A 22,600-nucleotide genomic window follows, 5' to 3' on the forward strand; every position below is an offset into this window, starting at 1 on the left:
GTTGCCCGGTACTCCAAGCACAACCATTATACTTTTGTTTGCCGAGGCTAGTTATTCGCACGCATGCATGGCTGGAAGACCTGCAGGACAAGAGAAGTCTTTCTTTTTACTATAGCTAACTATTTATTGCAGCAAGCCGATAATTCCTGGTCTGTTAATCTGACTTCGCTAGTATCCTAAGTTTCTACACTCTCCGTAATCTTCTGAGGAGTCTCCTCCCTGCTTTATACTCCCGGAAACTTCCAGCCTCAGGCCCCGATCTTCAAGGGTAGTAGGTAGACCAATTAATGCAACGACAGAGCGACCGACCCGCAACGGCCCACGGCCGCGGAGTGAGCAAAGCATTCGGCCTCCCCAATTTATTATTTACCCCTGAAAATAAGACCAAACCCCTTCTTAAGTTATAGGAGTCTGAGAGAAGACAATAAGGCTCACTCTCGCAGCAGAAGCTGAGCAAGCAAGCATAGCATCTAAATACGGAGTACTACACCTGCTCAGAATATCTATTGTCTTGTCCCTCCACGGCTTTCCCGTGCTTGTTTGAGTCGAAAGGTGGCTTAAGAGCTTCTGTCAAGCTTTCTCTGGATTCTCAACAGATTGTGACCGACGGCTATCTTGGAACTTACTTAGCTAGATTTCAATAATATCCCTCATCTTTATCGAAGTAAACTGACACCTCCAAAGGCTTGCAGAGTTGTATGTAGCACTGTTTGATAGACAGGTCTCGGATTTCCATCTCGAGCACCATGGTATCAATGATACGGACTGTCAATACGAGATGCTCTTTCTGGGGAAGATTTACAGTCTGTGATTGGGTCATCCGGAGCTCTCAAGAGAAAGGGGGCAGCAGCTGGTGTACGAGGAGCGTATCCAGTACCATCAGCAGATAGACTAAACCCAAACAGGACGACTTCCCCCCTAAACTGCCAGGTCGTCAAGTCCCTCTAACAACTCACTTTCACTCTCTCGACCTCTCCTCTGCTGGTTCCAACTCGACTTCAGGAGTCCGGCAGTTCATTCTCTCCCTCAATTCTACTCTCCTCCGCTCGCTATCCTCTTCTTCCCTCCCTCATATCGCAACTTCCTCTGAATCTCTCACTCCTCGCTCCTCTCCTTTTAGCCCATCATGTCGTTTGCCTACAACCCGGTATGTGAACTTCCCCTTTCTGGCTTCAACGCCTTGGAAGCATGGTCCACCACCCCTCCTTTAACATCACTTCGTCAATTGCCTTCTGTTTTCGAAATTGGGCTGCGTTTGCACCCCTCGCTTACCCCCTACCTTTTCAGCATGAATATCTTGGGCTAACGATCGATGTGGCTATTATTAGAGCAAGCTCCGCCGGAAGAAGAATGTCAAGAAGGGTATTCAGTTCTGTTTGATGGTCTGCGGTGCCAGTGGAACCGGTGCGTACTCGACCTCCGATAAGACTGCCTATCGACCGCTGATTAACGATCCGTGACGCTGCAGGACGCACAACTTTTGTCAACACGCTTTGCGGAAAACAAGTTCTGCAGGGCAAGGATGCGGACGACGCCGCCAATGCTCACATTGAAGAGGGCGTCCGCATCAAGCCAGTCACAGTTGGTATGCTTGCTGAAACCACGCCCGCTGGCGCCAGATGCTGATACAGGATGGATAGAACTCGATTTGGACGACGAGGGCACCCGAATCTCCCTTACCATCGTTGACACCCCGGGTTTCGGTGACCAGATCGACAACGAAGCCAGGCATGTGGTAACCGTCAATTTGAAGCGAGACGCCCAACTAACCGTATTACAGCTTTGGTGAGATTGTGGGATACCTAGAGCGCCAATACGACGATATTCTCGCTGCCGAATCACGAATCAAACGTAACCCCCGTTTCAGGGACAACCGTGTCCATGTTCTCCTCTACTTCATCACACCAACCGGCCACGGCCTCCGTGAGCTGGATATTGAACTGATGAAGCGTCTCTCCCCCCGTGTCAACGTTATCCCCGTCATTGGAAAGGCCGACTCCCTTACCCCCGCCGAACTCGCTGAGTCGAAAAAGCTCATCATGGAGGATATCGAGCACTACCGCATTCCCGTTTACAACTTCCCTTACGACATTGAGGAGGATGATGAGGACACTGTGGAGGAGAATGCAGAGCTGCGGGGACTGATGCCATTCGCTATCGTCGGCTCGGATGACTTTGTGGAAATCGACAACCGCAAGGTGCGCGCCAGGCAGTACCCCTGGGGTGTTGTCGAGGTTGAGAACCCTCGGCACTCCGACTTCTTGGCCATTCGAAGTGCGCTGCTCCACAGCCATTTGGCAGATCTGAAGGAAATTACCCATGATTTCCTGTATGAAAACTACCGTACCGAGAAGCTTAGCAAGAGTGTCGACGGTGCTGCTGCGTACGTATTCTTTCAAAGAGCGCTGCTGGGCTACATGCTAATGAACCTAGAACTGGAGATGATGAATCGATCAACCCCGAGATTTTGGCAACTCAGTCCGTGCGCTTGAAGGAGGAACAACTTCGCCGTGAGGAAGAGAAGCTCCGCGAGATTGAACTCAAGGTGCAGCGCGAGATCGCTGAGAAGCGCCAAGAACTCTTGGCCCGCGAGAGTCAACTGAGGGAGATCGAGGCCCGTATGGCCCGCGAGCAAAGCCAGCTAGAAGGCGCCGATGGCGAGCAGCAGTAATCTTATCCAAGATTTATCTTTCGGGGGTCCCGGTTTGCCATTTTTCATGCCGTCTGTGCCTATGCCATGAACCTCGTGGCGCAGCGGCTGCACTGCGTATGGGGATAATATTATTCGACTACTGTTTTCTCACGTTAATAGCTTCTTTGGAGGAGAGAGGATGAGCCAATGCAACAACATTTCGTGTCCTTCGATGACTGCTCCTACGTCCCAAGGGACGGACCTCCAACGTGGAGCCTGGCGCTGCTCTCCAGCTCTACTCCGTCATGGCTCTCCTTGCCTCTTTCAAGCCTTTCTTATTTCGACCGAAGAATCTTTTCGTTGTTCACGCTCGAGGTCAAAGATAGCATCTTTTTAATCGTTGACAGCTGTCGCTGGAGCACCTGCATAAATTCCTCCTTTACCCTATTTTATTTATACCTGCTTTTATCCATGACACCTGTCTCCAATCTCAGCAGCGCAGCAAGATTCCCTCTTTTGTCTTTTCATATTGCGTGCTCTTTTCATCCTGTCTTCTAGTTGAATAGTAGTATATGAGGAAGAAAAGCATCTCTCTACGTCGCAGTGCAGTTAAACTTGATAATAGATGGCTTTTGATTAAAAACCGGCATTGCTTGAAGAACTAGTAGCACACGATTGCGAACGCTTTGATCTGGGTTGGGCTATCATCTTCATCGCCTCCATTTTGATCCTCATCCTCATTCTCGTCTTCATCTTCATCGTCCTCGTTGTAATTATCTTCATCGTCGTCGTCCTCATCTTCCTCGTCTTCATCTCCCCCGCCTCTCTTATTCAGTGCGCCATTGCCGCTCTTTGAAGGAAGAGCACAGGTTTCCGAGCGTCTGATCAATTTCTTGAGGTTATCGCCCTCCTCATCCTCGTCGTCATCTTCCCCATCATCCTCATTTTTGTCATCTTCTCCTTCCTCCTTCTTCTCCTGCTGATTGTCATCATCGTCGTCGTCGTCGTCGTCATCGTCATCGTCATCCTTCTCAGCCTCTTCATACTGCTTATCCTTATCATCCTCACCCTCATCGTCTCCATCAGCAGCACCCCCCGTAATCCCAATCCTCCCCTGATCCCAGCACCCCTCCTCTTCAAAGAACACCACCCGACACCCCGTCAACCCCTCGCTGAAGGTATACGCCACGGCGGCCGAGAATCCGCCAACCTGGCAACTGAGACTGTCGCTGCCGCTGAACGTTGTTGTTGGCCCGGTGCAGTCTGTTGTTGGGAAGAGGCAGAGCGTCCAGCAGGGTTGCTGGAAGGTTGAGGATGTATCTGTGCTTGTATCTGTGGTTGTGCTGTTGGTGTCCGAGCCCGAGGAGCCCGAGGATGATCCAGAAGAGGAGCCGGAAGCAGAGCCAGAAGAAGAGCCAGAAGCAGATCCAGAGGAAGAGCCAGAGCCAGAGCTAGTACCGTCGCTTGGGGTCTGGTCCCAGCCCAAGGGAGTTGGAGAGGGCGAGGGCGAGGCAGATTCGTTGTCTTCATCGTCTGCGTGTTCATCTTCATCCTCACCTTTATCCTCATCAGCTTCCTCACTGTCGTCATCTTCATGATCGTCTTCATCCTCATCCTCATCATCATCTTCCTCATCGTCATCTTCTTCTTCGTCATCCTCATCCTCATTGTCGTCGTCCTCATCATCTTCATCATGTTCCTCATCCTTATCATTGTCCTTGTCGTTATCGTCATCGTCATCATCCACATGATCAGGTAAAACCGGACCAGGCCCCCCAAACACAGAATCAGTCGGCCAAGCCGCAGCTACTGACGTAGTTGTCGTCTGCTGGGGATATCCATGATAACTCGGCAACGGAGCCGGAGCGGCACCGCTCAAATCCGGAAGCAGAAAGAGGAAGCTGCAGAGCACAGCGATAAAGAGCGTTGCCTTCAACGGGGATGTGCCCTCTATGAGGGACTTGAGCTGGAGCATAGTGAAAGCAGGTAGGGATTGTACGTAGTACGAAAGGGAATAGGAAGGTTGTTTGGTAGGTGAGTAAAATACAGCGTAGAAAGGTAGAATCAATCGTTAAATAAGAAGCAGAGAGAAAAGTGCAAAATGCTGGTCATGTCATTACGTGTGCATCAACTCGTTACTTAGCTTTCCGGTTCCTCCTGTCCTATCCCATCTTCATCATCCGGATGCCGCGTATTCTCCCGGATTCTTCATAACCTTATGGCCCGTATAATGTAGCCCTTGGTGCCCGGATCGCGATTCCCTTGAATTTAAGTTTAGGTTCGTGGAAATTTTCCAAGCCTAGCTTTTCCCTCCCTATTAGGAATGCAGGCTCGACTCCGTCAAATTGAGCTCAATAACTGCGGATCAGAGAGAAAATCTATTGAGGCGAATGTGGCCGGGTCGATTGTTGTTGGTAGGTCGGGGAGCGGTTCCAATGGGAGCTGGAATTCTGCTTGGTCGGTTGGAACAATCTGGTTATCTGGGAGGGTTGAGCCGAGTTGAAAGAAGTCGAGGACCTCAGAATAGCTATATTTTGTCAGTATTCTGCTACCTCACTCTGGTATACGCAAGTTGTGGAGGCATGAGACACGTACATCATGATCTTCCACTCGTCTTTGGGGAGAGTGGCGTCATTGAACGACCAGTCGAACTTCTCCGCTGCGATAGGTTCATCCGTGGGATCATGATAGGCAGCCATGAAGGGGTGCTTCAATCCCTGCTCGGCAGATATGCGCCGGTCTGGGTCGAAATCGAGCAGTTTCGCAACGAGATCGATTGCTAGGAATTTTCGTTAGACACGCGTCTCTTGAAGCCAACGTGGACTTGGGCAGCTAGTTCTCGTTGAATCCAATTCTGTTTCATTGCGCGTACCTGTTTCCTCAGCTCCCAAAAAGATCTCCCTCAAAGGTCGTGGGTTGTGTTTCTGCAAAGACTGCACCATCCGGCGAGTCTGCGTAATTCATCTCGTCAGCTCAAACCTTTCAAGAAAACGTTCAAATTCAGATATCTTACATTCTTCGTCGTAATCCGATTAATCAGCTCGTCGGGCGGGTTTCCCAACAACTCCGTGATCAATAAAAACTGATTGATGTGATCCGTTCCCGGGAATAATGGCCGGCCCAGCAACATCTCCGCAACAATACAACCCACGCTCCACAAATCCACCTTGTTCCCATAGCGCTGCCAGGTCAACATGATCTCTGGAGCGCGGTAGTATCTCGTCGAAACGTATCCAGTCATTTGCGGTTCCTGCAGCCGGGCAAGTCCGAAGTCGCAAATCTTCAGGTCACAGTTCTCGTTGATCAGGATGTTTCCTGGTTTCAGGTCTCGGTGGATCACGCCTGCGGAGTGTATGTATTTCAAACCACGCTATAGGCGGCACAGAACTACATCAGCCTCAATGTCTTCCTGGTGAACACATTGTGATGCAGGAGGCTGGGTATCTGTTCGCTTACAAGGATCTGGTATGTGAAGTACTGAACGAATTTGCCTTCCAGAGGCTTTGCGCTAAGCAGGCGATGCAGGTCTGTCCCTAGGAGCTCGGTGACAATGTATCTAGATCCAGGTCAGCAATCCGCGGCATATAATGAAGGGAAGGGTTGCCCATACACGTCTTCCAGAGGCGAAATGAAGATGTCACTCATGTTGATTAGCTGTCATCGACAATATGTCAGCCACCCGTTACACCAAGTGTCACAAAGCCAGAACGTGGTATGATTCGCACATTATCATGTCGCAGCTGCTTCAAGAGCTTCACTTCTCGGTAGGTCCTCTTCGCAACCGCAGCGCTATCGAACGGCTTCATCATTTTCTTGATGGCAACCGATTGCTCCGAAATCAAGTCATAGGCTGAGCTAGAAACAATAATCCGTCAGCCCTTTGTCTACCCCGCACGGTCGATATTGTAGCAATCCGGGGGCGGGGAGGGAAGGGAGCTATACCAGACGATTCCGGCAGTACCGAGGCCGACGGGCTGTAGGTTTGCATATCTCCACAGTGTCAGCTTGATCTCTTCGTAGTCTGTCGTGAAAAAGAATACCTGCTGGTGGTTTCAAAGGTCGTTCCGAGTATTTCTGAGCGGATAAACTCGGCCATGGTGGCGGTAGTGGGTGGCCGCGATAACGTGGGTGGGATAAGGAACAATAACAGCAGAACAACAGTTCAGGTCAGGTCAGGTCAGGTCAGGTTCCTTCTCGACGGTCTTCCAAGGGATAGATCTGTGGGGTACACAGGCTCAAATCCACCAGGAAGAAGGTCATCGGAGAGCAAAGGTTGGAGTTGATCTGGAAGGAGGGACAGAGGAAGGGGGGAAATAATAAAGACCGTCAGGTACATGAACCAAAGGTGGGTGTTGTGTTTGTTCTAAATTTCCAGTATCTCGATGCTCGGAGAATACTCCAGTAAATCCTGCGCACTTCTATTGGTGGAACGCACTTCCAGCCAGACCATTACTGTGGGTCAAGCAGTCAATTAAAGAAATGCGTCCATTAAAGTGGAGGATGTGCGTCGTGCGCAAAGACAGGCGGCTGGTTAAATGCAGAATGATATCATACTCTAAACAGAGAACAGAGATAGGAATCACAAAAACACAAGGTCTAAGATATCGCTCTCGGTTTACTGTATCTCACCAGGTCAATCCAGAAGGCTTCGTTCAGGCTCAGTGCTGGGTCTCGCCTGGTTCAAATAACCCCCTCTTTCCCCATCACCCAATGCACCAAAACCGGTTTGTGACTGCCTCGGTGTGGCACCATCCACGGGATCGTCTCCTCCCTGCAGTGTCTGCCAGTCCAGGAGGTCCAGCAACATCGGCTGTTTTCGCTGCTGAGATTCCGCCATAGCCAGGCGTTCCAGAACAGCGTCGTGCTCTTTGGAACCCCCCTTCGCGTAGGCTTGGTAGCTCTCGACCGCCGCGCGCCGCTCATCCTCCACCCGCGTGTCTTCGCTCTCGAAATCGAGCATAATCAAGTCCGCCCCGCCCCCACAAGATTGTACTTGTGCGAGGGCTTTTAGACGCCGACTCTCTTCACAGTCGCAAGAGCAGTCATGAGTGGTCAGGCAAGGAATCTCGCAGATGTGGCTGCATTCCATTCGGCGGCCGCAGGTCTCGTTGCATTGAATCTGATCGTGTGAAAAGCTGCAAAGTCCCTAATGTTACTCTCCTTCTTCCCGAATCTTCGTCGATAATCACCACTTACCTATGGCAGCGGACTGTGCATTTGTGCCCGCAGGCAAGGCGTTCCCCACATGCAAGCTCGCAGCCACCATTGGACCTCTTCCAATCGGCAGGATCTAGACCTCTGCATATTAGTATAGGGTCGACTGACCGCCATGAGGGGCTAGACCAACCTTTGATGATCAGTTTGTTCGAGTGTTTCTCGCACGTCAAGGGTAGGCCGTTTCCGATTCGATGTCCTTTTTTGCGCAACTCTGAAAGAACATTGGCCCAGAGATTATCGGTAGATGCAAGCAAATCAGCATTGCCAAACATGTAGAAGCCCCGTCGGGCACGAGATAGCGCAACGCAGACTCGATTCGCTATCGACAGGAACCCGATTCCCTGCCTGCCATTTCTGACAAGCGAGAGAAGCACGATTTCGTTTTCTTCGCCTTGATATGAGTCAACCGTGACCACCTTGATATAATGTCCTTGGAGATAAGAATGCTGTCTCATCAGCCTTAAAATCTTCTTTCTTTGTCCGTTGTAAAATGTGAGCACTGTGATATCTTTGACAGGTATATCATTGAGGACGAGATAGGTGAAGAATTCTGCTATCATCTCAGCCTCTTTGTCGTTGTATTTCGAAGCCATCTCATCAAAGCTCTCCGGCCAGTCGTGAGAAAAGAAGAACAAACGGAGATTACCCATCCCTTGAACAGGTTTATGGTTCTTCACAGATTCATGGTCCTGCAGCGCTTCGTATATAGGCGACAGTAGTTGTCGGATCTCAGGTGCCATTCTTCTCTGCCGCTGGAGGGTCACATACCTCATTCCATTCTTGACAAGACGCTCGAACATCGACATGTCAAGATGGAACGGCTCTCCTTCGAGATCCTGAACAGAACAGTGTCCACGGAGCTGTAGATGGTCGCCAACAAGAATCAGTTGCTGCAGGGAATCCAAGCATGCTGCTGCTATCGGGCCCTCAATAGCCTCAGCTGCTTCCTCGATCAAGACTACTCTCGGCTTCAGACTTGACACGAGTCCTCGATACTTGCTTAGCCCCGTCGTGGTCATACCAAGTACTTTGATGTTCCTGAGTATGTTATGATCTTTCTCCCAGCCGCCAATCTGCATTTTCCTGGAGTTCTCAGCGTACTGGGCTGCTAGTGACCGAAACTCACGTAGTAGTTTGTCTTTAAACTGCTGCCGGAGCTGACTATAAACCTGCCCGCGCTCTTTAACCGGGATCTTCCATAGATCGTCGAGTTTGAGATAGCCAGAACGGCCAGTGGTTCTGTTGACTGAGGTACTGACAATAAATCCCTCTTGGAGGGGAACGAATATGCCCTTGAGCATTTCGTACTCCTCCTCATCATTAAGACCTTGCTCTGCCTCGAGATCTTTGAGTTGTTCGTACTCCAGGTCTTCTTCGTCTTCCGCAAAACCGAATTTCTCGTCGGCATAGTAAACCTCAAATGCAGTTACTTGATCACCAAGCCAAGCAGTCAATGGATCAGGTCCCTTCTCCTTGTCGTCCCCTTCAGCAAATACCCAGCGCTTTGCTCCTTTCTCAAGGAAGTCACACTGCCTTTCTGACAGAAGACCATGCTTCTTAAGTACCACAGACGTCAGAGGCTGATCAGAGCTTGAAAGCTTGAACGGTTCTATGATGTCCAAAATTCTATGAACCAGTGTTTTGCTTGCCTTGTACGCACCTGAAAGCAAACCACCAGTGAGATTAGGCGGGCCCTCCTCGCGTCGAACAGCAAACAGAGTGCGCTTCTTAATATTCTCATCACTGCTTCGAGCGCCCAGGCGGACATACTGCCTCTCAAACTGAGATACAAGAGTCAAGATCTGGTCAAGGGCGTGATTTGTCTGAGAAGCAACGACGACGGGCGGATCACCCAGCTTCATGTTAGAGAGTATTATTCTCAAAGCAATCACCGAGATGTAGGTCTTTCCAGTGCCAGGAGGGCCCTGGATAATAGCGAGCTGTTTTGTAAGCATCTGCTCTAAAGCAGTCCATTGTGTTGCATCCAAATCTCCAATCGGAGATCGTGGCCAGCCGCTCAACAGGTCCACCCTCCCTTCTTCTTCTTTGGAATCGAGGATCGTCGTCTCTATTTCGACTCTCGGGTTCTCAGTCACGTATTGTGGAGGGTCGGTTTCAGGATTTAGGAAGCAAAGCTGTTCTGCCAGCGCAAATCTACATATGTCAGCTCACATGCTTAAAATGCTATAGCCCTAGAATAGATAGACTTACTTTTCACGGCTCATCTTTTGTAAAGCTGCCATAGTATGCCTCGAAGCTTCATAATAGCCCTCCTTCGCCCCCACCATTACCCACTCTAGCTGAGGGTCGAAATCAGTATCTGCAGGGTTCGCAAAGTATATATCAACCTCCGGTGGATGTGCCTTTACTGCCGTCAGAGGGCGAGCTGCAACTATTGCAACAACACATTTTGTCTTGAATGCATCGGCCGCTGGGGACATCGCAATCATCGAACCAGTGATTAGCCGCTTCGAATAATCCCACACAATACGTTTCCCGGCCCTGTTTGTAGAGAATCGAATATGGAAGGCAAGTCCTCGAGGAGCAAAGGTCAGCCCTACAACATATGCCTTGATATGAATTAGCTAGTGTTCAATATGATGAGAGTAGCGTGGGAGGCAGGGGCTACCTTTTCGTAAATTGAAACCTTCTTGTCGTCGTTCATGTCAGGGTTGTTTCTGAAGATGGCCACGGCATCACGTAGAGGGGCAACTGCATCTTCTCGGAGGAGCTCGTAGTGAGCCTTGAGATAGGAGTCTTTGGAGTCCCAAGGTCCAACAATCCGGTTGGGCATGAGGTCCACAAACTCGTCCTCAGATCCAAGTATTTCGTCTGATGTTGGAATCTCTGGTTTCAAATTCCACGGAATCGGAAACAAAGCGTTTTTGTCATCAACTTGGGGCTGCTTGAAGTAGGCTCTGACATCCTTGTTGACAAAGGCAATAGTCGGTGGTCTAAGAGACGTTTTCTGTAGCCTCTCCGGCAATGAGGAATTGACCTCGTCCTCGAGGGACATGTTTGCTAGAGAGCAAGCAGAGCAAAAAGAGAAAAGGTATTTAGGGGCAACGAACAAGGACAGAAAGGTTTCAAAAGAGCGCAAGAAGAGTAGCGTAGAAGTCTGCGGAGCCGTCTATCAGATGCGAGCAAACGAAAGTAAGAATTCAGGCAGCAAACGAAAGAAGGAGGAGAGTCGGCAGCTGTGGCTATGTTTGCTACTTGCTCAAATTGACTCTGGTCTGAAGATCAGAAGAAGTAATTGAATAGTTGAATAGTAATGCCTTTGGCCTGAGGCAGGGTGGACCCTCTCGCAGAAGTGGTTTGTTGACATCTTGGTCTAGTCCGCTCCCGTAGACATCTTTATTCACCAGCAACCTTGAATCTCACTTCATTACCTACAAGAGAGCCTAGAAATTCCTAGCCTCTACTACTCCAGATAACAGAGTTCAATACCTACCCTCACTACAAGCTTTCAATCATGGCCGATCAACTCCCTCCTCCTCCCCTTCCTCCCCGGCAGAAACCCGATAGTAAGTGAAGCCTTTGCCAATTTGCCATGTCTTCGTCTTTCTCTATGGTCAGATGGTGTTTCCGTGACATCGGCTTTCTCTTACTGCTTCTCCTAAGATGAATGCTTTGCTTGATGCTACCCTTTATATAACACACGCGTCAAGATATCTGGAACTTAGTAGCTAACAAACCACAGAAGTGTCGTAAATGTTTTAGATGGGGCCATAAAACTACAGACTGTCATGGACCAGTAAGCCATGCACGCTGACACCAATTGAATATGATGCTAATAGAATTCAAAAACTAGGAGAGACGGACTTGTTGGAGGTGCAGAGAAGTGGGCCATCTGGCCCAGAGTTGTCCGGTTATTCGTCAATATAACTGGTTACTTGCTCTGGTAAGTCTACACCATACCATAGAAAGCTCGGTTACTCACGGTGCACAGGCCGACAGGCAATAGCTGAAGCCAAAGTCAATGCCCAATCATCCCGCGGCGGCCGTGGTGGTCGCATCCGTGGTCGTGCCCGTGCCCATGCCCGTGGTGGCCGAGGAGTCGTTGGCCCGCGAGGCCCAGTTCCTGGCCCCCAGCAGCAGCAGCAGCAGCAGCGGCAACAACAACAGCATAGGAACAGCAACAGACTCAGTCGCAGCCGCAGCCGCAGGGGGAAGACGTCAGTAGGGATTAAGGAGTTGCCGGTGTCTAGGAGTATGGAGTTATGATAATGTGATGATGATGTTAGGTCTATGTAGTTTGTCTGCGGTTAGGATCTTAGTCTTTCAACGAAAATACATTGAATGTTCTCTCCTTGAAATCAGTCAGTCTATAGACAGAAGGAAGAATTAGATGCAGAAACCTAGGGGTAGGGGATCTTATGCAATAGCAGAACCAGTCACCAATCTGTTCTCTAAGCCGCTCCGGGCCAGTCCTTTATATTGCGAGGCCACCGCAAGCAAAATCTCATCCGCTGTGCGTGAATCCGGCCGCGCTATCGAATCACTGAAGGCATCCAGTGTCTGTGTACGTCATGAGTGTTTATGATCCAAGGAGCCAGGCATAAGGCCTGGATACCCGCGATACAGCAGCAGCCAGTCAACTGAGCCTTCTTGCTCTACTATATAATCATGCTAGTTTCTGTCAGGCTTGCCTTGCCGAGCTACCTGTTCTCACAGATGAGAGTATCACTCATCGCTACCTCACTTCAAGCTTACATCTTGAGAATCTTAAGATTGAATCTGAGGCTAACACAAAGTAAGCTACTAATCAGCGCTGTCTGCGAGAGGTTACTAACCAACTTACTCGGGCAGAAATACATTCAAGGGCCATTTTCAGGCCGCACGATATGTCTTCCCGTCCAACACATACTCATTGTCCGCTTTGACGACTCCGGCAATTTGCCTCCAAGACTCTAGGCACAGTCTGGTAGATTGCAATCGTATTCAACTGCTCAAAGGTCAGGTCTATCCAGGGATATCATGGTAAGCTCATTCAGCAGCCTGTTATTAGACTGTCTAACACGAAGATTCTCTATACAGGCCACGGGCTTCCGTCATCGAACCACAGCATCTCAGACACCGAGAAGTACTCCACGCGCAGGCCTTCTTGTCCGCGCTGAGGCACCGCATAACGGCCAGTTAAGACAGACGCAACAACGAAGAAAGGAGATCGAGATGAATAGCCCGATAAACGACCGAAGGATGAAGAGGGACTCCACTACTTGAGGGACCAGTCTCAGCGATATCTTACGGACGGGGTCATTGAAACCGGATGATACTATTTGGAGCGCCCATTGTTGGGAGATCGCATCATCATGGAAGAGCCCTGGCCTAATGTTCTGTCCTCGTTGAGCCCATTAGCACGACACAAGTCTGCCACTACCTGCAGCCGGCGATTCATATTCTCCAGCAGTTCCGCAGTGGCATGACCACACAAATCAAACTTACATCCTACTCATCCCGAAGTGGAGCATCATTAATAAGGGTGAAGATATATGAGGGATGGAGGAACACGTCGGGGTGTCAGCAGGGCGTGAAAAATGAATTCAGATGGCATAGGCTCTCAATAATAAGGATAGACCAGGTGACCACGAATGGGTACCGAGTTTGCCTCGACAAAGGGAGAGGGAAGAGCGAGTTCGATGCAACTGGAAACGCGAGTGACAGATGAACCGACTGACACGATATCATCACCCAATGCCAACCATCTTGAACAGCCGGTGGACCAGTGCCATTCGTTTAGGTCACACCATGATCTTAATGGTCAGCAGCAATTGAACCTGTTAAGTCGGCAGGCTTGAGCGCGTTAGCATGGAAGCTACTCGGTAACAGAAAACAAACAAGGAGCATGGGCTGAGAAGTAGAATATTTGAACAAAGTAACGCAAATCCACAGGAGAGGTATGTATCGAGCTGGTGAGCTTTACTTTCGATTAACTCTTGTTGGCTACCCTAGACCTACCTAAGGGACCTCGAGATCAACATCCTACTTGTTTGGGGAACCTCCAAAGTCACGGATACTCATCTATTCAGCTTACGCTCATATCTACTCAGTAAGCCTACAATTTCATGAAATATGTTTGTATCCTTCCAGCTCGAACCCTTTGTATGATAACATGCTCTTTGCTTTCTGTCTCCTTGGATACTAGAAAAAAAAACGATATCTCGGCTCAACCTATCGTTCATCTGCCCTCAGATCATAGAAATCGGCCCTTGAAGTTTTCTAGCTCGAGCCACAAAATTATATCTTGAAGTCATTGACGCGCTTCTGGGAGTATTCCAAATGGTCCACTCAAACTAGACCATCCGTGAATGGCATCCAACTTTAATCGTCCCAACGAGCACATCCGTTGTTCCAACAGGCTAACAATCTCCTTGCTCCTTGTTTCACCACAGCTGGTTTATTTTCTATAAGAGAAGTCCCCATCAAAGCGGCACAGCAAGCTTCTAATTCTACCTGAAATTGTGATCAAGCCTCAGATAATTACTAGGTATATTCATTTTTATAGCGCGTGAGACTTCTAATCTCAATTAGTCTTAAGATTGCTAGTTCAAAGCCGCTGTGGGCCTTGTTCTTTTCTTTCTTGACTTTCTGTAGACGGCATCCGACTGTGTCACTGTACTTGGCAACAAACACATCCATCGTTCGTTCGAGAAATTGTCCGCGGGTCTTGTGTCAAGAAAAAGACAGATAAAAAATTAACCCCTGGCGGGGATCGAACCCGCAACCTTGAGATGGCATTCTTAAGACTAATCTTAAGACTAATTGAGATTAGAAGTCTCACGCGCTACCAATTGCGCTACAGGGGCAAAAGCCGTTAAAATCGAAATCATAATTTGCTCCCTAATCGTAAGTTGAAAAAATAAAACTAACGCCTACTTCTGCTCCTGTTCACACCCTCCTCTGGCAGCCGAACACGGGTCCCTGTCCTTTAACCTTTAACGCACAGCTACAACTGCACTACTTATAGAGGTAGGGCGTGTATACTTCTCACTCGGCTGTTTGTCCGCCGGTCTCCCGGCTCGCAACGGTGCAAACGCCTTCTACCGAGACACAATGGCCTCGGTTGTGGAAGATGATGACGATCGAGACCTTGCAGGTGAAGCTCGTCGCAACTCACCCCACGGTTTCAGGCTGGAACTGACTAGCTGGTATCACCATAGGCTCACAAGATGGAAGCTCGGACAACGACATGGACGATGCGCTTAGGGATGCGGACGAGGGCGGGGGGGATAATGACCAGGATATGGACGCGGATGGCGACGCAGACGACCAGGAAGCGGACAGCCCGTCGAATGCAAGCCATACATCTGAACCTGCCGGGGGTGACACCCAACAGAATCAGGACAATCAAGAAAATACAACAGTCCCTCCAGCGCCGAACAACATTACCTCCGACCTCACCTCCATTTTCCACCCGAGCGTGCGCGCGCAATGCTTAACGGCTTCCAGCTACGATATCGTTCCCACCACGGCCGCACCGCACAGTACCTCAATCAATGCGATCACAGCGACGGCTGATATGAGATGGGTTTTCAGCGGCGGTTCGGACGGATACGTGCGAAAGTTCAACTGGGTAGATTCGATCAACAGCAAGCTGATGTTGACTGTGGCGCAAAGACATCCGTTCGTGGACAGCGTGATAAAAGCCGGCGTGCTCATGACCTACTGGGAGAACATGGATGGCACTGCATTATCGCCTGTCTATTCCTTGGCTAGTCACAGCGAAGGCCTGTGGCTGTTGTCCGGGTTGGAATCGGGAAGCATCCGACTACAATCGATTCGCCATGACGAAGGGAAGGAGATTGCTTTGTTACAGCAGCACACGTCGGCCGTATCAGTGCTGTCTCTTACATCCGACGAGCAGTCGTTACTTTCTGGTAGCTGGGATAAGCGCATCTTCGATTGGGACCTCAACACGGGGCAGACAAGACGCGTTTTTGGTTCGAGCGCGAGCTCAGGGCAAATTTCTGCCATTGAACTGCGTCCAGAGTCTAGTTTACCAATTCCCCGAGACACGTCAGAGTCTCAAATACCCAACGGAACATACTCATCCAACAACCAAGCAAGTGTGAACAATAGCTTTGGCTTTATGGATACGTCAAACGAGCAAGGCGACAACGGTGCGCTTAACCCGCAGGCGGGATCACCGACGGACTCGCTCTTTGGCGGCGCGGATTCTCTCTTTGGCGATGCAGATGGTGCCGCTGGTAATCAGCTAGGTCAAACCAATGCCTTTGGCATTGACGATGACGATGAGTTCGGGAAAGCGCTCGCCAACGGTCTTCCGGACGCCGATGCACCTGGTGAACCGGATACCGCAATGCAACCAAATGGCCTTTTCGACACCACTTTCTCATCAAACGATGCCGGTGGCATTGGCTTAGACACCCCGGTAGCCACGCAACCGCTAGACCCTCAACCACCAGCAACACCACTTCCCCAATCACAACCATTAGTCAACGGCCTTCCGCACGCTGAAGAACTAGAACACCCCTCACAAGACCAAGAACCAATTCAACAAGCACCATTCGAATCAACCAACGTCACCGATAACACCTTCCTCGCTGCATCAATAGACGGCACAATTCGAATTTGGGACCGACGACAACCTTCCTCTATCGCCCGCATCACCCCTCACAACTCTCCACCCTGGTGCATGAACGCATGCTGGTCCCCAGACGGGAACTACATCTACGCCGGCCGTCGAAACGGCACAGTCGAAGAGTACAGCTTACACAAGGGTCTCCGCGAACCAGAACGAACATTCAAGTTCCCGCAGGGAAGCGGTCCCGTTACCGCGCTGAAGGCCATGCCGAACGGCCGGCATCTTGTTTGGTAAGGACTTACCTGCATGTCATTATCAAGATAATCAGTAGCTAACAAATTATCAGTGCATCCCACGACATCCTCCGCCTATACGATCTCAAACACGAGCAAACCCGCCACTCATCTGTACCCTTCCTTATCATCCCCGGCCATCGCACCGGCACAGTCTCTCAACTATACGTCGACCAAGCATGCCGATTCCTCGTCTCCACGAGTGGCAATAGAGGATGGGAAGGCAGCACGACGGAAGTGCTGCTGGGATACGAAATCGGAGTCCCTCGATAGCCCAATATTATGCCATCTATACCTCTTGATACTAATCTCTATCTCTTCGCATTTTGTTGGGGGTCGTATATGTACTATACACCGTGTTTCATTACCTTTGCTTGGTTTTGGCGTTGGTCTATTGAGCTGGCGGGAATGGTTGGCTAGCGTGGTACTGTTGTGATCTATGCGCTATACTTGTGCATGTGGAACTCGAGATAAATCGTGAATTAGATCGAGTCTTATAATGTCAAAATCATCTTTTCGTATTTCCTGATAATCCTGATTTGCACAAACATGATGGTTTGCCCAAGGTATCCAATATCCGAAGTAGCGCCGGCGCCACCCATAAAAAAGCAAAGAGTATATATAGTATAAACATTTCGTAGATCATCCAATCCGTGTACACAGAGTTCTTAAATATCATCATCGTAATCGTGGTCGATCGTCACATCCAAATCCAGCCCACCGCAGACCTCATTTTGTTGTGCCCGCCAAGAGCCATACAGTGGATTGTCTGCCCACTTCGCCTGGCCGTGTTCATCACGCTCAAAGTATACATAGCCAGGCTGTTCGTCTGGATTGCTGTTTCCGGACGCTGACTGAACGCCCCACGGACCAGTGACAATACGCCCAAACCCTTCTAGGGCCATGTTCGGAATATGTCCGCGAGCTTCAACATGGCCGTTCTCGATATTGTTGACTGTGATGAGGTAGGTAGGCGGAAGATCCCTGTCCCGGTCTGCACGTAGGGGCATCGGAATCCAAGCCTCGTTGTTCCATGATTCGATCCTGTTCTTATCATGGCGTAGCGGGAGGGGTCGGGAGAGGATCATGGAGTCTAGCTTTGCAGAATCGAGGAGAAGTCCTGGTGTTTGAACATAGAGTACGCCGTCGTACTGCATAAATTGGATCTGGCCGAGGCGGAGAAGCTTCGTGTCCGTGGTTGTGTAGCCCGCTGAGGTAGCGGCGCTCATATCGATTGGGAGGAGCCAGATGTCGTACTTGAGACTAGCGGCTCGCAGGAGAGCAAGAGCTGTCGAGACAGGCTTGGTCAGGGTCATGGTGTCCCAAGTTGAGGGATACATGAAGAGGCGATCTTGAATGGCGCTGCCATCTGTAGAGAGCTGTTTGAAGAAGAGGATTGCAGAGCAGATGTTGGAGGGATCGGGGTCGGATAAGAGCTGGAGATAGGCGTAGTTGCCTTCAGCTCCCGGCGAATCATATATTTCCACCTGTGGTATTTGTTCGTCCAGTGATTCTTCGACATCTACCTCTGATAAAGGATCTTGACTGCTTCTTTTATAAAGATGGCTCTTAGGCCGCTCTGGCGGACGAATTGCATGTTGAATGGTTCGGACGGATTGCTGCTGTAGCGCATAGCCTGACAGAAACAATAAGAATGTGAAAATGGAGACCACCCCTGTAGAGACGATGACAGAGACGGTGGAATGTGTCAAAAGCACCATGGCTGCTAAGCTCCTAGTATGATCCCCACATGTGTATCGCAAGAAGCTCGTGTCGGCCGTTGAGCTCGTTTGCGTAACCCTCAGCAAAGAATTAATTTCAAGTTGAGATGTAAAGTAAGAATACTGCGTTAGATGCAAAAGTAGAATGAAAACCAATGAGTGATCGAATAATGCAGGTGATTCTATAGCGAGACAGACGTCAGAGGGCTGATTGTTGTTCGCGGTTCGTTGTCGGTGCGACTATCGATAAGGGCTCTTGGCGTCGTAGTAACGTGACCGCGATTTCGAGCTCTTCATCCATCCATATCACAACCGTGTACTTGAAAGCTCACTCCGGCAACCTACAAACTCAGCAAACAATCCGCCATGTCGTCACATCGCGCCGATGCGAGCACCCTGCTCGATAACAGGGGCTACTCCGGCCCTCTCGTTCGCGGCTTGAACCCTGCCATGCTCTTCGAGAAAGCCGTCCGTGACCGAATTACAGAATCTTACTATTGGAAAGAGCAGTGTTTTGGATTGAACGCCGCGACTCTCTGTGACCGCGCGACCGAACTGTCATTTATTGGAGGTACATACGGAGTTTCTGAGAAAGCGTCGCCATTTCTGTGCCTTGCGTTCAAACTGCTTCAAATCGCTCCAGACCGAGAAATCATCATGGAATACCTGAACTTTAGCGATCCGGAACTCGAGGCGGGCGAAGCGAACGGAGATACAACGGCTGAGGAAAGGGCACAGAACAGCGTCATCAAGCACCGTGGTGATTTCAAATACCTCCGAGCCCTAGCGGCCTTCTACGTTCGGTTAACATGGGACGCGGTCGATGTGTACAAAACATTGGAGCCGCTTTTGCTCGATTATCGGAAATTGAAGCGTCGTGTTCGCGACTCGTTTGTTCTGACGTACATGGACCAGTTTGTCGATGACCTGTTGACGAAAGACCGTGTATGCGGTACCAGTCTTTGGAAGTTACCATCTCGGCAACAGCTAGAAGACTTGGACATGTTGGATGAGCGTGTGAGCCCACTTGCGGATGAGCTAGAGGAAATGGACAGGAGCGACGATGAGAAAGAACAGGCTAGTGATGTCCGCTCCGAGCGCTCCGAGCGTTCTGAGCGCTCTTATCGTTCCGATCGTTCTGCTCGTTCCGACGATGACTGATCACACCCGTCGTCATCTCAAAACCCATGTCGACCGAGCTATACTTGAGCTAGAGATGGTCGCTCAACCCGAATCGCGGTTTATCGATTCTGAAACAGGTAGCGCGATCACCACAACTGCCATATCCAAGGCGAGGGTCAAAGGAGTTTTACTCGAGCCAATGCGCAGCATAGGTAGCATGCGCGGGCCGGAAATTGACTAGAGACATATGACTGTCCCATCGTCGGCTGGCAGCAGATTGGTGCCTCAGCTAGCTTCCACATCACCCAACTTCCACGCGCCTGGCGCCGTTCTTAGTGACATCACTCACACGACGGAAGAATTCCTATCTCAATATATCAAGTTGTCTCTTCAATATTTACATATCTAAATTATGACTCGATTCCAGTATCCTCGGATATGCAACCTTCAAATGCGCGCAAACAAAACTCCACACGAGGTATAATGAGCGCGTGACATTACATACTAGAACCCTTGTTGGCGATGCCACTTCTCCTGCCAATTTTTGAACCACGGACTGTCATCCAATGTAGCCACCTCCCAGTCTTCAGGAGCAAGCCCATTTTTCTCTTGCTCTTGAGCCCATTCCTCGAGTTTTGGGAGGACGACATGCTCTACATGCCATGTCGCTTTGTATTTGATCAAGTTCTCTTTACCTTCCTTCATGACCTTCGCCAAAAGCGCCGGTACACATGGCTCGTCCCGGAATTCCGACACAGGCGTGAAAAGTGCCTTGAAATTAAAGACCACGGCACCGGAGAGAGGAAGTCGGCGGAGTGTCTGCCAGTCGACTCGCAAATTGCAGTCCTCCAGTCGAAGGTTAGGGTCTTGGAACGTGCGGAGCTTCTCATGAGGATCTCCTGCAGGCATGTACAAGGGCTTTCCGATCTCGAGACCCCAAGACCCTCGTTGGATAGGCTTGTCCGCTGGCATTTTCGTGAAGAAACTATACGTTTGTCAGCTAGCGATCGCCAGAGGAACCCTTCGGAGCCTCATACCGATCCATCGAGAACTGCATCTTCTCCTTGTAGTCAGGTATCGGATCGTGGATCTGATGCAGCTGCAGCCCTATCTTGCTCGCAACATTCCAACCCAGCGCAGAGCAAATCACCCCAGCCCGCAGGAAGTAATTTCCCGTCTTGTCATCCCGCAACATGATACCGAAATCTTCTGGCACATTGTCGATAATGATCTCTAATGGATGCTTCTCCCTGACATCTTGCTCCGTACCCAGGATCCTATTCTTCAAAACCCGCTTGTCAACCAACGAGAAATACTGCGGATACCTCGCACAGATGAACTGCACAACCATCTCCATCAGCTCCTTACACGCCAACTCCGACCCCTCCAGCGCGCCCAACACACATCGCCCATGTTTCGCAAACAGCGCCTTTCGCTGCGCAATCCGCTCCCTGTACGTACCCTCCAGCTCAAGCCACCAATCAGGCTCCAGCTTCGTCAACGCTACACAGATCTCAAAACATCAGTCCAAACTCCAACTGCATCACCAACAAATCAACCACAGCAGAATTGTGAAACATACACATCGTCTGATGATACGCCCACCTGAACGGCCGGTAAGGCCTAGGCAGCGCCCTCTCAATCTCGAACCCGTCATACGCCCGCGGTAATGGCACACCACTGAGCGCCGCGTAGTCTGGAAATCCACCCAGCGCTTTTACCTCGGTCACCGAGAAGCCAGTCGGCGTGTAAAGCTCTCCTTCGTCTTCCTTGCATGTGGCATAGTCCACGTCCATAGGTAAGATATGCCGCCGGACTTCCTCCTCGGTTCTCTCTTGGAATGGGAGGTCTAGATCTAGGGTGGCAAGGACATGGCGGCGTTGCGGCGGGAGGATCTCGAGGGGGCTTGGGGTTTGTTTTCCAGCTGGGGCTCGGGATTTCTTCTCTGGGGATACAGAGCGTGGTGGTGTGCGGCTTGTTGATGCTCGACGGGGACGAAGGCGATGGAGTTGTAGGAGGGGTTTCCCTTGAAGACTGGTTGTCAAGAGGAGGATGCAGAGACCCGTAAGTGTGACGAGAGAGAGGCCCGCCCAAAGGGGGGTATCTTGAATACCTAGCACTTCCATGTCGAGACTCTCAGCAGCGAAAGATATCTATGCGGCAAAAGAAAAGAAAAAGAAAAGACCCAACCCGTGAGAAAACGAAAATGATATACCAAACTATGCGCAGACCATCCGAATCAAATCAGCCTGTAAATGAAATCCTATCCCTACAATGATAAAAAAACGAGAAACCCCCCGGAGTATATAACTACAGTATGCTATAGCAGATGACGAAAGCAAAGAAAGCAAGAAGATCCCCCGCAACGCAACCTGGCCTTGCAGGCTTGCACCAACCACCGCGTAGATTCACATCTATCCTCTTATCTATACTTTTCCCAACATCCATCTCCATCTCACCTGGGCAGCTCAGATCAGTATCCCATTCCGGCAGGTCATCTACATTTTCTCCTCCCCGAACCACTCAATCACACCACTGCCATAAGCCAGTATCAGCAAATCGCTACCTATACCCCGGACCGACTCATCAAATCCGGAAAAGAGACTCGACGCCCGGGCAGGCGCTCACTACACTGCACTACACTGCACCTATCCGTGAACCGAACCGTGAGGGGAAGCCCATAGCATAAGCTAAGCTAATCTCGTCAACCCCTCATCTCCGGTGCTGGTGTGGTGCTGGTGCGGTGCTGGTTGTGGTTGTGGTTCAGGCGGGTGTGTACATGGATTTCCCAAAGAGGCAAAAATGTCCCGGGTCCGGGCCTCCCTCACAGCTGATACTGATACTGATACTGATAGACGACATCAGATCATCGGATCCCTGCTTGTGCTTATCTGCTATCTGCTAAAGCCAAGAGAAGACTTGGAGCAGGGATGTCTGCCTGATAAGAGGTGATGTGGTTATCTGGCATACTGTTCTTTCGGAGAATTATTAACCTTTTCTTATCAGGGTTAGAAATTAGATCATTAGTACCATGGCTGGGTGTGAACGTGACTACCTACAAGCTAGC

General features: G+C 50.1%; 9 protein-coding genes and 1 non-coding gene across 10 annotated transcripts; 4 read left to right on the plus strand and 6 right to left on the minus strand.

Moving 5' to 3' along the window:
* Nucleotides 1-973: 973 nt before the first annotated feature.
* Nucleotides 974-2,755, plus strand: aspA (putative septin AspA). The gene is made up of 6 exons (XM_073708424.1): nucleotides 974-1,147; nucleotides 1,329-1,404; nucleotides 1,469-1,585; nucleotides 1,641-1,728; nucleotides 1,781-2,383; nucleotides 2,434-2,755. Exons 1-6 carry the CDS (start codon nucleotides 1,127-1,129, stop codon nucleotides 2,669-2,671), a joined length of 1,143 nt encoding a protein of 380 aa, XP_073567287.1. The 5' UTR covers nucleotides 974-1,126; the 3' UTR covers nucleotides 2,672-2,755.
* Nucleotides 2,756-2,921: 166 nt separating this feature from the next.
* BJY04DRAFT_127313 (uncharacterized protein) lies at nucleotides 2,922-5,057 on the minus strand. Its single transcript, XM_073708425.1, has one exon. It carries the CDS (start codon nucleotides 4,605-4,607, stop codon nucleotides 3,294-3,296), a length of 1,314 nt encoding a protein of 437 aa, XP_073567288.1. The 5' UTR covers nucleotides 4,608-5,057; the 3' UTR covers nucleotides 2,922-3,293.
* On the minus strand, nucleotides 4,973-6,728 carry mpkC (mitogen-activated protein kinase mpkC; the record flags this gene model as incomplete). Its single annotated transcript, XM_073714183.1, has 9 exons — nucleotides 4,973-5,159; nucleotides 5,228-5,411; nucleotides 5,505-5,583; nucleotides 5,646-6,002; nucleotides 6,089-6,188; nucleotides 6,243-6,286; nucleotides 6,358-6,487; nucleotides 6,575-6,622; nucleotides 6,673-6,728. 9 exons carry the CDS (start codon nucleotides 6,726-6,728, stop codon nucleotides 4,973-4,975), a joined length of 1,185 nt encoding a protein of 394 aa, XP_073567289.1.
* A 118-nt stretch (nucleotides 6,729-6,846) lies between these two features.
* BJY04DRAFT_230603 (putative DEAD box helicase involved in nonsense mediated decay) lies at nucleotides 6,847-10,865 on the minus strand (the record flags this gene model as incomplete). Its single annotated transcript, XM_073719329.1, has 5 exons — nucleotides 6,847-7,767; nucleotides 7,829-7,922; nucleotides 7,980-10,003; nucleotides 10,061-10,419; nucleotides 10,479-10,865. The coding sequence occupies 5 exons, from the start codon at nucleotides 10,863-10,865 to the stop codon at nucleotides 7,266-7,268; spliced, it is 3,366 nt and encodes a 1,121-aa protein (XP_073567290.1). The 3' UTR covers nucleotides 6,847-7,265.
* A 3,684-nt stretch (nucleotides 10,866-14,549) lies between these two features.
* Nucleotides 14,550-14,658, minus strand: BJY04DRAFT_t133. Its single transcript has one exon. It is a non-coding gene; the product is annotated as a tRNA-Arg (tRNA).
* Nucleotides 14,659-14,756: 98 nt separating this feature from the next.
* BJY04DRAFT_198047 (WD40 repeat domain-containing protein) lies at nucleotides 14,757-17,199 on the plus strand. Its single transcript, XM_073712558.1, has 3 exons — nucleotides 14,757-14,948; nucleotides 15,013-16,687; nucleotides 16,744-17,199. Exons 1-3 carry the CDS (start codon nucleotides 14,906-14,908, stop codon nucleotides 16,961-16,963), a joined length of 1,938 nt encoding a protein of 645 aa, XP_073567291.1. The 5' UTR covers nucleotides 14,757-14,905; the 3' UTR covers nucleotides 16,964-17,199.
* Nucleotides 17,200-17,298: 99 nt separating this feature from the next.
* On the minus strand, nucleotides 17,299-18,743 carry BJY04DRAFT_198048 (uncharacterized protein). Its single transcript, XM_073712559.1, has one exon. The coding sequence runs from the start codon at nucleotides 18,409-18,411 to the stop codon at nucleotides 17,359-17,361; it is 1,053 nt and encodes a 350-aa protein (XP_073567292.1). The 5' UTR covers nucleotides 18,412-18,743; the 3' UTR covers nucleotides 17,299-17,358.
* A 9-nt stretch (nucleotides 18,744-18,752) lies between these two features.
* On the plus strand, nucleotides 18,753-19,914 carry BJY04DRAFT_198049 (PRP38 family protein). The gene has a single exon (XM_073712560.1). The coding sequence runs from the start codon at nucleotides 18,778-18,780 to the stop codon at nucleotides 19,570-19,572; it is 795 nt and encodes a 264-aa protein (XP_073567293.1). The 5' UTR covers nucleotides 18,753-18,777; the 3' UTR covers nucleotides 19,573-19,914.
* A 123-nt stretch (nucleotides 19,915-20,037) lies between these two features.
* Nucleotides 20,038-21,659, minus strand: BJY04DRAFT_209916 (heme-dependent oxidative N-demethylase family protein; the record flags this gene model as incomplete). Its single annotated transcript, XM_073714184.1, has 3 exons — nucleotides 20,038-20,518; nucleotides 20,571-21,036; nucleotides 21,116-21,659. 3 exons carry the CDS (start codon nucleotides 21,657-21,659, stop codon nucleotides 20,038-20,040), a joined length of 1,491 nt encoding a protein of 496 aa, XP_073567294.1.
* Nucleotides 21,660-21,761: 102 nt separating this feature from the next.
* BJY04DRAFT_127405 (uncharacterized protein) lies at nucleotides 21,762-22,321 on the plus strand. The gene has a single exon (XM_073708426.1). The coding sequence runs from the start codon at nucleotides 21,863-21,865 to the stop codon at nucleotides 22,220-22,222; it is 360 nt and encodes a 119-aa protein (XP_073567295.1). The 5' UTR covers nucleotides 21,762-21,862; the 3' UTR covers nucleotides 22,223-22,321.
* The last annotated feature ends 279 nt before the right edge of the window (nucleotides 22,322-22,600 follow it).

The sequence above is a fragment of the Aspergillus karnatakaensis genome, assembly GCF_047715665.1.
Source record: "Aspergillus karnatakaensis strain CBS 102800 unplaced genomic scaffold BJY04scaffold_55, whole genome shotgun sequence".
Taxonomy (NCBI): Eukaryota; Fungi; Ascomycota; class Eurotiomycetes; order Eurotiales; family Aspergillaceae; genus Aspergillus; species Aspergillus karnatakaensis.